The 17985-nt window shown below is 40.4% G+C and overlaps 1 protein-coding gene across 1 annotated transcript; it reads right to left on the bottom strand.

Annotated features, from left to right (window-relative positions):
• Nucleotides 1–773: 773 nt before the first annotated feature.
• On the bottom strand, nt 774–5546 carry LOC138599866 (NXPE family member 3-like). Its single transcript, XM_069671621.1, has 5 exons — nt 5070–5546; nt 3616–3911; nt 3280–3350; nt 1411–1617; nt 774–1327 (listed from the first exon to the last, which is right to left on the bottom strand). Exons 1-5 carry the CDS (start codon nt 5244–5246, stop codon nt 774–776), a joined length of 1305 nt encoding a protein of 434 aa, XP_069527722.1. The 5' UTR covers nt 5247–5546.
• Nucleotides 5547–17985: the final 12439 nt, after the last annotated feature.

The following is a 17985-nucleotide window of genomic DNA, read 5'->3' as shown; positions in this document are numbered from 1 at the left end:
ACAGGTATGTGCAGAGATGTTCAAGGTATGTGGACACGAGTTAATGCAGACTCAGAGAGAGGGATTGATCGCGAGCCCAGAAGTGTTATTGCACCTGTGAGGGCGGGGCAACTGCTGTTGATTATTTCACGATTGGTTCGAGAAAATTTATGACGACATAAATATCTTCACTGACCACGCCCAATTTAACCCTAGCGTCAGGGAAGTTCACAAAGTAAGAATGGCAATAACTCCAGTTTGGATTGAAAGTCATTTCTAAAACTTCTAACATGCTTACAAGTATGTACATAAGACTTTAAATTGCATAGTGAGAAGGATTTTGTGGATTTGGGTTTCCAGGGGCTTTAAGAACCGGAATCGATAAGCAGAATCTGAAGCAGAATCGTTAAAATCAATACCCTAGCAAAACGATACCCAACCCTAGTGCTCATTGTACTCAGGTGCGCAGCAGTCAGAAGGAGGAGGGAGACCAGAGAAACAGGGAGAATGAGAACAGGGCAAAACCAAAACGAGCCACACGCAACAAGCATTCACCAGTGTTTTTTTATGAAAGTCAAGTTAACTTGTAGCTGTCTTCAGCCCTGTTTTGTCACTTTTGTTCTCAACATCCACTGGTTAAAAATAGAATAAAATATTCATACCTACTTAGTTTATGTATGGACTGCTGAAGATAAATCTTGCACTTAGTAGAAACACAGAAGAACAAAAAAACTTTCAATTAAAGAAATGGATGTTTGCTTGAATTTCCCCAAACTCTCTCCTTGAACCTAAATCTAGCTGCCCTTTTTGGGGCATACGTAGGACAAGAGAATGTCAATCATATTCTTAATAATGGGAGGTTGTGGATGAAGGCTATGAGGCAGGTGGTGAGCCAGAGTCATCTCCCAGGCATCCACCAGATGAACCTCAAGTCCCTTGAACATGGCTCTGAGCACCTTGTTTTCCTGAAGCGAGTACCAGTCACTGTTGGTAAGCGTCTCGTAAAGCGTCAGAGCTTTAAGGTTTGGAGTCCTGATGACAACCAGTGTGCCTGGAGCCCTGTTCAGCAGACGCACCACTGCCCTGCGGATGCTCTGAAGCCGTCGGATGTAGAGCTCAACTGGGAAAGTACTGAAGTGAGACCAGATGCCAACAACTATGACAGTGTTGTCGCCACCAGTTACCCCATCTATTTCATTGGCAATGTAATGCAGCTTGCTGATTGGGACGTTGAGAAAACGAATAGGAGGACCGTGGCAGCGGTATGTTACCAAGAATTTGTTTGCATTGTCCAACATCATGAAAGGTCCTACTTGCTTAATGCTGTACAGGTTAAACTCCTTGGCATCTGAAAGTAGTACAGAGTGGAGAGGTTAAGCAGAGGTCTAAACAAAATAAAACTGTTTCCAGAAATCCCTGTGGATCAGCTACCTGGTAGGAAAGCATTGAGGTATTCAAACCACTGCCTGATGGTGGAGTCTCCATACAGGTGGACAATCTTGCCCTTCAGACACTGATTGACGGCAGAGGTGGTGTTGAATTGGCGAACTTTGATTCCACCTAGTGCTCTCCACACGCCCTGGTAGTAATAGCCAGAAACTCCAGACTTCCCAATGCTTTCCTTGACCTCAGGTTGACCTGAGAGAAAAGGATGTGGGAAGAGTTATTTTATATTTTACTGAGAAGAAACATAACGTGTTATCAGTATGTAGAGCGTCTGTGGATGCGTGTAAATGTAGATATGCAAAACAAAACTCCAGACGACAAAGGAACAGTGTCTTGCCACCGGCCCCATCAGATAACCAGAGAGAGACCGAGAGAGAGATCTTGGAGGTCTTTATCAGGCAGAGCGCACCGGGCCCACTTGCAACTCATGACGCTAATGAACCCTCCAAAGTGGACACACCTCTCCTGCAACACAGGCCACGTACACAACCAGCACCAAACAGAGACACCCAGTGGCCAGGTGGAGGGATCATCATATTGTATTAAAAATGCGATCGCAAGTGTGCCTCTCGGCCCAGCTACTGTGGCCATAAGGATAGAATCAGTATCGGAGGATGTGTCTCAACAAGTGCTCAAGGATTTAGACGTGTAAATGCTTCTCACTGCCATTTGACGAATCTTAGGAAGATTTCCTCATACTTTTGCCATTAAAGGGGAGGAGGAGAGGAGAGGACATCTATAATGAGTTCCAACAGTATGTGCATGACAACAACATACAACTGATGGCACGGTGAAGCACGTCAGTGACTTATTTACCTGCTGCCAGAGATCCGCTCCTTTTTGGAGTTACGGATTGAGCAGCACAAAGAACTGTCAGACGACATGTGGGATTTCTGACAGACCTGATGACCAAACTAAATGAGCTTAACTATGAACTGCAGAGTAAAGACAAGAAGGTGCTACACATGATAAGTGTCAGTTTCAATACTTTCAAAGCCAGAGTCTCAGTTTAGAGATGTGAGACTGACACACTTCCCAAACTTAGAAAGGCTGTCAAGGAATGTGAGAGAAGCTAAACATGAACAATTCTGTGGCCATTTGGATAAAGTGACATAAAGTGACAGCTGAATTTGATGGTGTTTTCAGGAAGTGCATGTCATGGAGGACGTTGTCAGATTAATCACGAATCTATTTCTTTCCGTTGACATCAACGCGGTGTCTGTGAAGTTGCAGGATGCATTTTACTTACCGAATGGAGAGGATATGGAAATATTTGAACTGCGAAGTGATATTAAATTGCCAGCCAGGGCAAAGCACGGCAACTTCTGGGAACTTGTGAGCAGGGAAAAAGACACCTTAATGACTGTGTGAGACTAGGTGTCTCTAACTATGAGCCCAACTACAGAGCGCTAGTTGTTGTAAAATAAATAAAGAAACGAGGCAGCATTATTCAGCACTTAAACGTGTGGACTTTTATTTCCTATATTTCTGAACGGTACATCTTGTTCTATATTTGGACACGAGAAGTGATCTTGGCTTGGAAAAGGTTGGTTACCACTGCACTGAAGCTAACATGAAAATGTTCATCATTTAAGCAGAACATTGGCAGTTGTTAACTTGTACTAAAAAGTTCTAGCTCTTGAGCTGTGTTTTTATGGTTTTATGGGATATCATTACTCCGGAGTAACTAGATACACAGCTACTCTTTTCTGCCAACACTTTGCTCTGGCGTCAATACAGAGATAGGTTGTATGCAATTTTTCCACTGACAATTTTACTTTCATGGTCTTAAGCACATAAGGTTTTGAATTGTTATCATAGGTAAAGGTGAAGGTAGGAAAGATCCTATTTTACCTTTCCTTTGTGGCAAAACAGCGATGTTAGCAGGTCCTGAAGCCTGAATGAAGACTTTCATGTTGACACCCCTGAAGAAAAGCTCACATAATAAAGTATCTCATACACACATTCAATATGTAAAACCACCGTCATGTTATTAATCTAAAGAAAATTATTTAATATTCAATTATTCTGCTTCTTAGTTGGACTTTCAAGATTCGCTATCTACTTTGTTACTGACAGTCAACGAATTGATTCACAATATTTTGTTTGTTATTCTTACGCAAGTAAATATTGTATACATATTTATTATAATTGAAACTAAACAAAAGTTTTTTCTCTCTCCTCCCTCACCTTTGGAAAAGCTTATCCTCTGTGGCCTTGAGTTTTTGGGTGAATCCTCCCTTCATGTGGTTAATCCTGTCATCACAGCTCAGCTTCTTTGGCTTGTAGCAGAACCAAGGCTCACCCGTATGGAGGTCTGTGAAGTTGCACAGCGGCTGCCCGGTTTCATGTAGGCAGACGTTACAGGTGGTAGTTTGAGAAATTGAGCCTGAGCGGAAGAGGCTCTTGAAGAAAATCCTATCAGGCTGTTCTTTGGTCAGCCTGCGCAGCACTGTGACAGCCTCACTAGGGTGAACCAGCGTCACCTGATAGTACAGAGAACCAGAGTTTTCACTCAGTCGTGTCAAGTTACCCGGCAGCTTACTTCATAGCGCAAATGTTTACTGATTAGCTACATGAAGCTAGCAACAGTTGTTAACGTGCTACTGACAGTTTTAAGGTGAGAAAAACTACAGCTGGTGATTAGAAATAAGAAGAAGGAGAATAAATGTTTTTTGTTGCTGTTGTTTTTGAGTCAGTAGTGAGGAGCGAGGAGTTATCACAGTTATATTACAAACTGTCTGCCCAAGGCTAATTCATAGATTAGCAAACTAAATAGTTAAGCACAGAATGAAATTGTTGTGTATGAGCCACATTGGCACCGGTCGTGGCTGTAGTTTAATGGCAGTTACAACAGTCTGCCAGAAACAAGTGTTGAAAAAAATGGTTTTTCAGAGTTGTGATGTGCAGAGCACAATAAAGTAAAGTGTGTGAATTTGAGATGCGGTCCGCACGTTCTTAAACACTACAGAAATGAACCTGGCACCCTCTTGTTAGCGAGTACAATTGGTCCTCTTACCACTACAGCCAGCCATTCTAAGTGACAAAAAACAATCCTGACATTTATGTAGGGGCACCACAAATCAATCAGTGACAAACACTCGACTAGCTAACAAGCCAGGTAAAGCAAGTGCAGACACAGTTACCTGCTAGTAAGTGCTAACAGTTGAATAAAATTATACCAGATATTCACTCACCAAAAAAAATGGAGCAAGGACCTCTTGGGCAGTCATATAGTGCATTAACTACACAACTAGCCAATTAATTGATTGATATTTGCATGAAAAAAAACAAGAATACGCTTAATTAAAGCCTAAATATTAAAACCCTGTTTTAAGTCTCTATAGTTTAAAGAAATATCCTCAAGAGTCTAAAAACATAAGAACCAAGCTGTAAACATGTTTATTTGGGTAGTAAAGTTGGGCATTTAACATGGAGATCAGTGGAGATTGGCTCGCTAGTAGAGGCAGCCTCCAGTGGTCATTAGAGGTACTGCAGTTTTTGGCATTTTCACAATGACTTAATTTATTGGTTCTGGAAGTTGACACTTGTTAGCAACAGTAAGTCAGTGGGGAGAGGTTTATATAACATATTTTAAACACCTATAGAACAATTACATTTAAAGAGATAGCCTTTAGCATTACCTCAACCTGTGCACTTCCTTCCCAGAGTAAAGAGAATACAGCAGAGTAGGAGCCATTGAGGTGATCCACCACTTGCCCGGCCACACCTGCTCCAAGTGTCTTGTTGTGCAACCGTGCAATTAAGACATCTCCTCCAGACTTCTTGGCTTGACCTTGGAAGTCGTATATTTTGATCATAACCTCCAGCTGATCCCCTACATGCCACTGCCCCCCCTCCCTCTTCCCTGGGAGAATGGTGAAGGTGCTGTGGGCAGGATCACTTGTCTGATTCAGTGGAAGAGGAGCTGGCAAAAGTGGAGTTTCTGGCCAAGCAATCGAGTCTAATATGAGGCGTTCCTCTAGAGCGTCTGTAGAGGACAGTGGCTGGAAGGTGCAGAAGCCATGATGCTTCTGAGGATCAGTGGTAGCTTCCTGGAGGTTGATGGTGGAGATTTCTTCATACTTTAACTGGCAGGGGGTTGAGACAGAAAGATTGTGACAAAGATGCCTTAAACAAATGTAAGAAAAGCAAATGAACTAAATAAAACAAAAAGGGCAAGACGGACATTTTTTTCTGCTCTACACAACAAAATGACACAATATTCATGGATGGTAACAATCGTTGATCTGTTAGTTGTAAGCTGCTGGAATTCACTCTTAAATAGTTCTTGTTCTTTGTAGGTCATGGCGCAAGTGCATTTAGGACCCGCTCCACTTTTGCTTGTTATATGGCGCAAAATCTGGGCACACAGTAAAGCACATATTTAGTCTCTTAATTAATCAAAGATGTATTTTGCGTATAACATTAATCATATATAATCGCTTTCTTATGGCATAGCACCAACAGTGGTTGGTGCATCTTACCACACCCCATTTTAAGTCCTAGAGGCCCACAAGTGCTACTAATACAATATGGACGCTAGGTGTGAACAAATCTGCTATTTGCACTATGCACCTTTTTGCACTGCAGAAAGACTGGGCACTTTGTTTTTGTGACGATCAGGGGAGCATTAAGTAAAGCCAGTACAGCTCACTGATTCCCCCAATGAATCTTTGCAGATCACAGCGGGGGAGATTGAGTTAAAGTGACACAAATAGTTCAGGAGGGATTATAAGCTTTGAACACAATAGGGCAGTTAGATGCAGAGTCAAAAGTCATATTTAAATATATCCTCCAGATACTTTTAACTGTACTTTCAAATCCGTAGCTTTATGTGTTTTTATGATATTGACTGCTTTATTTTTTTATAACACTGTATATGAAAAGGCCCAACTAGGGACAAAAGTTCAAATTAGCTAAAGCTCTAAACTCTTCATGCAACACATCAGTTTCGTGCTCTGTACTGGAACTATGTTAAATTTCATCGTTTCTATCAAATAGAGTAAATTCAAATTCACGAGTATCTTAAAGTCCAACAGAAATCGCATTTAGTTATCCCAAACTACTGAAGTAGTTCTGTTTGGCCCTTCTGACTCCACCAGTCAGATCTGTCATGAACTTGTGCCCACTGTCAACATGTGTAAAAACCTCTGCATAAAACCTGCCAGATTTTTAGCAGGTACATACAAGCCTGAGCATTACTCCCCCGTACTCGCCTCCCTCTACTGGCTCCCTGTCAATTTTTGAATTCATTTTTAAAATTGTATTTCTTGTTATGAAGTCACTTCATGGATCGGCTCTCTCATATTTATCAGAACTCTTATTTTTTATTTCATTTTTATATTTGTTTGTGATCATTTGTTGTGTGTTTTTACAGTTTTATCTGCCACTGCCTGCGAAGCACTTTGGTCAGCTCACATTGTTTTAATGTGCTATACAAATACATTTGACTTGACTTGACTGAAGTGTGTTTTGGGCATCATTTTGTTTTAGTAAATAGTTTCAATATTTGTCACCTATTTGTTCATTTTGTGTCTTCAGTGGGAAGAAATGGGAACCAGTAGTTTGGAACACAGCGATGGTTTTAAAATTGCAGCAAAAGATTTTTTTAAAGAAAATTACCCAGAAACTCATATTGCATTCATTTGCAACATAAACGTGACCGTTATCTGAGACACATTAAAAGACAGTTAAAAAGAGTAGCCTGAAATCTGACCAATATTCAACATTTCATACAGGGTCCACTTTTAAAGTGTTCCCAGGAAAACCAAGTTCTCACCTTCAGTAGGTCCAGGTAACCAAGAATAGCGATGAAGACAAACACAGCCAGGAAGAGGAAGCAGCACTTTGGAAGGTTTGTGCAGAACTTGTGTCTTATACAACTTTTGACCTCCATGTTTGGGGATCAGTCCTCCTCTGGTTCTGAATTAAAACATACAACAAAAAAGTAATTGGTAACTCACTCCTAGTTAAGCTTATAATATGACTTTATTAGCTAAAATTTTAACTTAATTGTTACAGTCCACATGAACGCCCCTCTTTGTGTGTTTGCTTATATATTAGGAAATGGCCGAGGCCATTATCTTTTTTTCAGAGCGGGGTGATATATAGTTATTCTGATTGTGTAAAGATTGTCTTTGTAATAATGTGTAAGAAAGATGTTGATTTTACCATTGGCCTCCTTTTTCCCCTCTGCCCTAATGCCCTTACATTTCCTGCACTATGTTATGGTAACATAATGCCGGATCCATTAAGCTCTATGGGGACATTTTTGCTGTTGTCTAGCAGTGTTGTTCTCTTGACTTTTGAGGAAACAAAAATTAAAACACATAAACACATCAAAACGTCCCATCGACACTTTCAGTTAGGCACATGATGTCATGTGATAACACAGAGACGAGACAAAGTTTGGCATGCTTGCACCTCAGCGAGGACAACAAAGGAAATAGTCAGGCTGGAATGTCAGGTCACTATCAGGAGTTTGTATTACAGGTTTTACAAGAGTTAGAGTTACGTTTTCTGCAGTCTGGCTACAAATACAGGCATTAAGGTCATTAATTATACTTTCTTGTTCTTCAGGTGTTTCCAATTGTTTCTTTAAACTTCTACACTTCAGATTTTAAAAACTGTACTTTTTATTCATCAATATTCATTTTTAAGTTTCAGTTACTTTGCAGGTTAAGATAAATACAAAAGACAATCTACAAATAAATAAGGATGTATCGCTGAAGATCATATACATTAAGTAGTTCTAATTAGCCTTGTCTTTAGTAGCTTCCCAAAATCAATGCATCAATACAATACAAAAATACACTATAATATAAACAGTTTAAATGGATCATTTTGTTTTATGACTGCTTTTATTTTTGGTATTTTAAGTATATTTTGATGCTAATACTTCTTTATTTCAATAACATTCTTAATGCAGGACTATTTTTTGAAGATTTATAAGACTTATGGTGCATAAACAGATATAACATTAATTATTAAGTATCAACAAACCAACCCAGTAAATGTTATGGAGCACAAATTACGATTTTCCTTCTGAAATGTATTGGAGCAGTACACAAGCAGCAAATTGGTACAGAAAAACTAAAAAGTATACACATACACGAGAAGGGTTGTTGGAAACATTTAGTTTCCACTATGGTCATAAAATGAAACTCAAAGGAATATTATGGGTCTTACCTTAGCACGGATTTATCCCGAGAGAACACAGTGATGAAATCTTAGTTTGATTCTTCAGTTTATCTCGAGGTTTTTTTCTGTTCGTTTAATTTCCTGGCAGTCAGTCAATGAAGCATAAATAAACCGTTCAGACATATGGCTGCTTACGCCTCTTTTTTAAGGTGTAGTCAGAGGGCTGTTTTTTTATAACACCATGGAAAGATGAAACTTGTGAAACACCCTGTGTTGGACAAGCTATAAATGTAGTGAGCTAAGCCACCAGTTACTCTATCACATTTAACTGCACTGAAGCTACCCCCCAGAGAAATGCAGCAAGCTAAGCTAAAGCAAAAAGGCAAAGTAGCTTGCTCTTTAAATCTATTTTCTTTTACAGTGTGTAATGGTAAAATTAATGTGAGCCTGTATCATCGTTGTAGAAGTGTACACATCGTTCCCCTCTCATTGCACAGGTTTAAAGTTATTATAATTAGGTGTTTATCAAAGACTGACTTCACTTCTCAGGCAGAAATAATTAGCAAAACTACCTCGAGAAGAGTTTGATGAGCATACTGTATTTTAAAAACTCCCAGTGATTGGCTACTCTTATCTCATTATTGCTTCACTAAAGCTTGAAGAAGAAACTGTTAACATGTTTGATAAATGACTCATGTACTCCCTATTTGCTATATAATATTCCATCTCGACTTAGCTGTTTTGTCAGACACTGTCAGGCTCCACTCAGTGTAAGCGGCTGAAATACAGCTGAGGTTTCTTTATTATAGATTTTGCCTCCACACAGTGAACTGATTTTATTCCAAGTCAATGCTGTTGTTATGGTATTAATATTAGGAGCACTCTGTACTGAAAGTAGCTTTAGCTACATTTATATCAAGCAATTTACCCCACAGCATTTGGCTCAACTTAACCAACAGCCAAAGGTTCGGGGGTGGGGGACTTTGCAATTGAGTGTTGTGTCTGCTAAGATCAAGGCCTGGGCCAGATAAGAGTCCTTGACCCCCTTGGCACCGTGTGATGGCCTGTAACGAAGAGCCCATCGTTACTGGTGACTGATGGCTTGGTTGCCATGTAAATATTGCACACTGGGTTTGGTTAGAGGCACAACTTAAATTATGAATGGCACTTGGCACTTTGATAGCAGTATTTGCACTTTATTAGCAATCTTTGCACAGTACATTTATCACATTGCATATTTGCACATTTTAGGATTCAACATTATTTATTGATTGTGTACAAACAGTATTTATTCACGTTTTAAGCCCATGATTGAGGTGGTCTTCCGGCGGGTGCTGGCTTGAGAGCGCTGCTCCGCCTAAAAGAGAGGGGTCAGTTACACATAAAACACTCTCAAATTATTTGGTTTAGAATGCGGTTAATAGCATTCTATATATTACATGGTTTCTTTATTAATTAAACACAAAATTTACAAAGCTTTGTCATTGGTTTGATTAAGTTATACTAGTTCATTTTTCCTTTCTTTGAGTTACCTGGCTGCTGGCTCTCGTTCCTGGTTTGGCCAAAAGATGTGTCTTTGGGTGGAGTCTGGCTTTATGGAGGAGGACCATACCAAGTGCGCTGACAACATGGGGGGGGGTAGGGTTTTGTTGTATTCAGGTTTAGTTATGTTGTATGTTGTCCTCCCCTGCACGTTTAGTCTTGGTTTGGTCAGCTTGTATAAATGTCCCCCTCAGTTCTCATTTCATTAGGTTTGTTGGTTGAGTTTACATCTAGTTTAGTTATTTTTCAGTAGAGTTCTGTTCTGTAGACCTCTTTTAATTTGCTTGTTTAAGCAATATTGCTTTTGTTGAACCCCTTTGGAATAAAAATCCTGATTTTTGAGCTTCAAACCTCTGTTCCTTTGTGCCTTGACTGTTTGGTCCACGACACACCGTCAAATCAAAAATGCTTCTTAAAAACAATTGAAGTCTTGAAGTATAAACCGCAGACTGGCAGGACCTGATGCAATCAACAGTTTATTGAAGTATTGACAGCAAATGCTACAATACACTCTCAGTGTCCCGGGATGGACTGACACTGTGCTGTAGGTTCCCATTTTAAATAGATTGGATGGTTATACATGGTTAACCGTGGTTCTCTGAGTGAAGAGACTATCCCTCCAGCTCAAGGCTGCTCTGGGATTCGTAACATCAAAATTATGACCAGTGAGGGTAGGTGCACAGGTGCTTTTATGCTGTGATCACTGCCACTACACAGGTAGCTTGTCTTAAATAATGATCCACGTCACCTGACCCCCTCTTGCCAGAGTCCAGGAAACAAAAGGCACAACCAATAATCCAACAGAAATGGGAGCCATGAGGGAAAATCTAACAGAGCACAGGCAACAGGTAACCAGGGTTCCACGAGCACAGACGCAATGAACTGGCACAGGGACATGGGAAGACACGGACTAAATACACTGGGGAGGTGAGACTAATCGGGCACAGGTGAGACAATCAAGGGAGCAGGTGAAAACAATAAGGGCAGTTATTCTATAACAGGCAACAATGTTCCTCGGCTTCTCTCTGACAGAAGACCAAAGAGCAACGTTCCCTCTTTGCTGCTCTCTCTGCTTCATAAAGAGCAGCAGCCTGATAAGCCAGCTCGGCTTGCCTCTGGCCTTCGATTTTGTCCTCAGCAGGCTCTTTTCTGGTTCATGAAGCCTTCCAGAATGGTGACCCAGCTCAGCTCAGGGCTCTCACATGCTAAAGGGCAGAAAGTTTATTTTACTCAAACTGAATTTAAAGGTTCATAAATGTAAAGGTCACCTTAATCTCTTAGTGTACATCTACGTTAATGTATAAGTGCAAACCCTCTCAGTTTACAGTATTGCAGAGAGACTAGACAATTGCTAATGGCTTAGAATCAATTTGGCATCAAATCAGGAGCATGCACATTCATGTTTAATTAATGTCAACTAACCGAGTCAAATTAGCTCATCTATAAATGTGAACAACACACATTTTATCATACACAAGTTTCATTAACTTTATGGTTCAGAACACCCAGAGTGCAGGAGCAGAAATGATCACTAACTGAAAGCTATCTAAACACATTAGCAGCGGCAACAATGGCTAGCACTCTGTTTACATTGCTAGGTAGCTATAAAGTTATAAACTATTAAGCTATAAACTCTCACAAACTTCATACATGTAGTTCGACATGTTACGGTACTGTACCGCGACCACTGGCATGCATGCGCATGTAAATACATAGCTAAAACAGGATATGTGAAAAAAGAAGGAAAACGTGCTGCCGTTCAGTATGGCTGCTCATATGAGAATGAGCAATAGTGGCAGCTCCTGGCCAATCCATAGCCCAGGCCACAGGTAAGGTCTCATACTGCCCTCTACTGACAACAACTGGAATAATACACTTAATTCAGGAAAGTTAAATGCTGCTGCCGGCCTTAATTATTCTGTTTACACAATTTATAAAACAACAACATGTGATAATACATTTTGTGTATGTCACACCATGTTTGAGAAAAGTGTATTTGTCGTGCATTTTGATTTTATAGTTTGACTCATGTCCCCTCTGTTAACATGGAGGAGGCGGGCTTTATGACCTATACTGCAGCCAGTCAGCAGGGGGCGCTCTAATGTTTTGGCTTCACTTTTAGGGAGCTGTCATGTCGTCCAACTTTTCATACAGTCTGTGTTCAACAAACAAACATTTTAAAAGCAGTTTTCTTCTCCTCTTGAGGATGGACATTTTTACTTTTTACAAATCTGCATCAATGATGTTGAAACTTCGGCAAAGGCAGGAACAACAAAAACGGTTTCTTTTTCTGTAAACAATGCAGCACGCGGTAAAGGAAGTCTTGACTGGAAGTCATTAATCGCTAACCGCTGGCTATGTTCACCATTGTCCCCAGAGGCTATATCATCGTTGGGATCTGAGATCATTAGAACACTAAAAACAACCGTTGTCATGACAACGCCGTCATGCTTGTGCAGAGCACTACTGATCTATGCTCAGCTGAAACTACTAAAACCCCGGATATTTGGCTTTACCTGATGCCTTATCATGTTGCTTCACTATATTATATTTTGTCTGCTATATTTCTATTTGTAGATGGTATTCATGTGATTTTGCATGCAATATAGGTCTACCCACCAGCAGGCCAAAAAATTCAACCCACAGCAACAATTCAAAAGTAGCACTTTTGCGAGGGACATCAGCAAACCTGTCAACCCTGTACAGACGGGAGTGCTTCTTAGGCGAACATACTGGAATATGCTGGCTTAATTTGGCTGCAGCCAATTGCACACTTGGGAGGGGTGTCACACACTTATGTTTTCCTTGACAAATGGAAATAAATAGAAAATAAATAGGAAAGAACGGCAGACAAATCCGTTCATAGGGTCATATTTTCGACTGTATGTTGGGGGGGGCAGATTGGTATTTTCTCTATCCTGCATCTCCTGCTATCCCATTTTTCGGCCCATCCAGTCGAGGCAGATGGCTGTTCAACATGAGTCTGGTTCTGCTCGAGGTTTCTGCCTGTTAAAAGGAAGTTTTTCCTTGCCAATGTGCCGAATATTGCCAAGTGCTACTCATGGTGATTCATGTTGGGCCTCTCTTTAAATAACATAAAGAGTCGGTCTATACCTGCTCTTTTTGTAAAGTGTCTCGAGATAACTCTGGTTATGATTTAGCGCTATACATATAAAATTTAAAATTTGAATTTGATTTGCTGAAAAAATCTAATCTCTGCTAATATGATTTTGTGTTTCCTTCTTTACAACTGAAGCACTAAATGTATAGTGTTTCTCCCACACAGTTTAAGAGTAATATTTTCAAACTTTTGCAGATTCACATTTGCTCTTGTACTGCAGGCTGGTCTATGAAAGCTGAGTTTATAACACACACTTTTCAGAGACTCACCACACAAGAGCTTGCATGAATCATTATTTCCGGCACTGTTGTCTACCAGCTCTGGTCTGAAACTCCCAAACAAATATTATGACAAAAAAACAGCTGGGTCCAGCAAAGCAAAGGCATTCTCTCTTAAAGATATGTTTGCTCATTGCTGATGGAGTCAAACCACAGCGCAGCTGTTACGCAACAGACATGCAACCAGTGGAAGTCTGGGATTACAGGTCAGCTCCTTCTTCACCCCGGCGGTCCGGTACGATGCCTGCAATACTGCTAAAGCTGCACCAACCCTGCCTCTGACTCTAGCTAAATACTATGCACAAACATTAGAGAGTTATCAATCGTATCATGTTACTCAGCATATTACATTTAAAGTAAATTATATTATGACAAAAAAAACAGCTGGGTCCTTGAAGCAAAGGCATTCTCTCTGAAAGGTTTGTCTGCTCATTGCTGAAGTAAAGTGCAATCAAATGTTGTATTTACAAAGAGGGTAGACTCCTCCACCAATTAATGACGAACAAAGGATATGCAACCTGGATGCAAAAGTGGGTGTTGTTAACTTAGCTCTGATGGACGAGTCATAAATACGCATGCAAATGTACATCCACAAAACATTTGCAATAAAAAGATTCACCCTGTCAAAACTCAAACTCAAAACTACAAGATTTCAAACCTGAAAAGCAAAGAACAGTGTTACTGAAATTCTGACAATTTGAGACTGAATTTCAACCATCTAGTTTTTTCTGTTTTAAAATTCTATATAATCACATTGGCCAATGAGAAGCGCTGATTTCTAAAAGTCAGACTTCATTAAATATTTCCACGTTTGTCCAAAGGTGATGCCCTCCGTGACCAGAACAACTACGGCTTCAGCACCAGCGACCGTGACAATGACGGTTGCTCCCCATGCATCTTTGGTGATATCGCTCAGATGGAGTGTACGCTTACAGGAGGTGGTGGTTGGTGGTACAGCCGCTGTGGCTCTGCCAGTCTGAATGGTGACTGGCATCGTGCAGGTGACCACATGGGTTGGGCGTCAGGCCTCCACTGGAAAACCTGGAAAACCCTTGCGCCTTACTCCATGAAGGCCACCAGAATGATGATCAAGTCTGTGTGAGAGGATCCAAGTTTTACTCCATGCTGGCTTTTCTTGTAGCACAGCGAGAGTGGTATTAGACTTTAGCACTTTCTCCTTTAACCTATTTTAAAGCATGCTTTATTAGTTATAGACACAGGTCCTAGTTACTGCTACTACCTGGGTTCTCTCAGTGTTTGTTTTGAAATTATGTGAACATTTCATCCCGTGCATGTTCAATGTGGTCATCACTAAGGTTCTCCTTTTAGAGATCATTAAGAATGATGGATGACCATAATTCAATTAACAGGCATCTGTGAAATCTTTGCATTCCTAAAAATGTGGGTGTTAAATCTGAAAATTTAACAAACATGTAGAAGCAATATTAGGCAGGTAATATTATCATGTATCTTGAGCATAAAATACATTTTCATGAAATGATTATATTTGCCCAACCTGATTTCTTGACTGTTTTCAATTCCCAGTTAGTTCATCTTTAAACTACTATCAGATTGTATAAGCACATTAAAGGATACTCCCTATTTCATATGCTCACAGGTTCTGTATGCCTGATATTTAAAATGTAAAGTGCAACATACAGAGATTACATGTCCCCACTTTCAGAAGCAAACAGTCTTTGTTGGAGTGATCCATGAAACATATTCACGTCTCTTGGGGGAGGTTTTTTAAAAATATGTTGCTGTTGCTGTTCCTACAAAGTGAATTCACTCCAATTTTTGCTTCATTGACTTTCTATATGAGAACCTCCCACCCTGCTGGATAACAACATTATCTGGTGTATAAACCATCCCAGGAGTCATCTGATACTGATCACTGATCACTGAGATTGTGCATCCCTTGGCCAGTCATGAGGAAAGCCCCGCAGGTAAACTTTTGTGCGTTAACAGGGTTTCTGATCTAGCTTTCTGCTTCATGTTCCTGAACTGGTCAGCCCTATGCTCAAGATGATTGAAGACACGACCCTGACCTTTTCCAATGTCTCCTGAAATGCCTGTACTCGCAAATGGTCCACCTCTTAAAGTCAGGCCAGATGTCCATTCTCAATTGGCAAGATGAGTTAATGAATCGTCAGATCCAGAAATTTACATTCCCATAAATGTAATGGAGCTTTTGATTTCATAGGTGGGCTTACTCAGGAATTGGCTTCAAGACTGACGTTTAATGAAATCTGATTCTACTTTTGGTAGTGATTTCCTTCAGCTCCTGGAATGTTGCTTGATAATTTCAAGACACAGCTCAAGGAGTTGCTACAAAACAGGTCCGGTCCGAACAATGTAACAGCTTACTGTATTATAGTTCCCTGAGCTTTAATAACTTCTTGTCAATTATACTTTTCCTTAGTATTACGAGAATTATTTGCTTATATTATATATATTATTATTATATTATATATTATATTTGATTACTGCAACTCCCTACTGGCAGGCCTTCCTGCATGCACATTCAAACCTCTGCAGATGATCCAGAACTTAGCAGCGCAACTGGTCTTCAATCAACCCAAAACGTCACGTCACTCCACTGTTCATATCCCTCCACTGGCTCCCAGTCGCCGCTCGCATCAAATTCAAAACCCTGTGGCTTGCTGACAAAACAGCAACAACAACGAAAATGAAAGGTAGAAGGATGGCATCATTCACGGTAAGACCGTGGTGACAGTCTGAGTGAGGTCGAAATAGATCAAGCATTCACCAGTGTTTTTTATGATAGCCAAGTTAACTTGAAGCTGTTTTCAGCCCTGTTCCGTCACTTTTGTGCTCAACATTCACTGGTTAACCCTCCTGTTATCCTTGGGGTCAATTTGACCCCATTCAATGTTGATCATTCACAAAATAATCGTTTTGCTTCATATTTCATGACTTTTCCTAATTTGATGGGGACAACTGATTATGCATAAAATTATCATGATGATATTTTTTCAATGTGCTGAACACGTATTGCACGCATTGGTGTTCCTCTGGGGTCAATTTGACCCCAAGCTTTTTTAGCTGTGTAAAACTTGTCTGTCTGTGTGTGTGACCTAACATCCCCACACCTGCAGGTGCAGAGTTGATACTTTTGAGTTGATACATAACAGAGGGGTGGGGAAAACAACTATTCCCACCAGAACTTTGATACTTCTGGTGGTGTGGGCATGTGGGAAACAACTTGACTTGTGAACTCCTGCCAAAATGAGGAAGCCAATGTAGGCTTGCAAGTTGATCACATCCAAGTCTTTCCGACTACACATGCCTCCCCTCTAAAATTATCATCTCAATTACAATATTTTCAATTGATGGTTATATGAAGAGCTCGAATAATGACTCTATGTCTTCAACATGGCTGACTGTGTGTCTGGTGGGACACACTCTTAGCAGCACGTCTACCTTGTTGTTGAAGTGAGTAGAGGGACCATCATTTTCCATTTTTGGTGCTAACATGACATGGGGGAGGGGGAAACAATATTCTCATGAGAACTTTCCCGCACCATGGGCATGAAGGTGTGTGTGTGGAGGGCGGGGTATTCCCGCAAGGACATTGCATTCTGACATTCTGAGACAGAGGATTGTGTTGAGGAGGACCCTGATTTTGAGGTATTCTCATCTGATGAGAATGAGAGTGTTGACGCTCCTGTTGTCTCTCAACCACCAGCAGACACGATCCCTTCCAAAAATGGAAAGATAATATGGTCCCTTTCCCCACTTCAACAGCAGGGTAGACTTAGCACTACTAATATTATCAAAATGGTTCCAGGCCCCACCAGATATGCAATCAGCCATGTTGAAGACATCAAGTCATCATTAGTGCTCTTCATAACACCATCCATTGAAAATATTGTACTTGGGATGTCAAATTTGCCGGTCCCAAGCCGGGATATCAAAAGAGGAGGGGTGAGTGAGACTTTATAGTGACTAACCACAGATATGTTAAAAAAAAAGGAGATAAAAATAATTAAATAAATATGTTTATGAGAGGAAAGGGGGGGTCACCAACATCAATCAATATGGTTCATTATGTGAGAGTCATGAATGTGCACCCCAAATTAGAAAAGATTTGGATGAAAGATTTCCGAGATACACTAACTCTAAAACTGAAGGTTTGACCTGATGGTGGCGCTACAGGAAAGGTCATATCATCACCAAAACCAATAGAGTTCATACTCTTGTGGTCATTAATGTTGTCAGTAAATTTGAGAAGCTTTGTATGAAAACTTTTCAAGATACATTCATTCTAATTTAAAAGTTTGGGCTGATGGTGGTGCGTGGCACTAGAGAACAGGTCAACTCACCAATAGGTTTCATTATCGAGGGGTTATTTCTTTATTCAACAGAAAAACAAAGTGCCTGACACAAAGACTTGGTCAACAATTGTATGTAAATCATTTTCTGGAGGCAAATATCCCTGGGGTCAGATTGACC

This window comes from Semicossyphus pulcher, unplaced genomic scaffold (genome assembly GCF_022749685.1).
Source record: "Semicossyphus pulcher isolate SPU_LCO1_2020_fin unplaced genomic scaffold, fSemPul1.0.p SCAF_20, whole genome shotgun sequence".
NCBI classification, from domain to species: Eukaryota; Metazoa; Chordata; class Actinopteri; order Labriformes; family Labridae; genus Semicossyphus; species Semicossyphus pulcher.
This window is presented reverse-complemented; position numbering and strand designations above follow the sequence as displayed.

Excerpts from the sequence above, each read along its gene's own strand:
- LOC138599866 (XM_069671621.1), bottom strand. The coding sequence starts at position 5,246 with ATGATCAAAATATACGACTTCCAAGGTCAAGCCAAGAAGTCTGGAGGA. Across the intron at positions 1,618-3,279 it reads TGTTTTGCCACAAAGGAAAG|GTCAACCTGAGGTCAAGGAA; the intron begins GTAAAATAGGAT and ends CTTTTCTCTCAG. Across the intron at positions 1,328-1,410 it reads CCTCAATGCTTTCCTACCAG|ATGCCAAGGAGTTTAACCTG; the intron begins GTAGCTGATCCA and ends TACTACTTTCAG.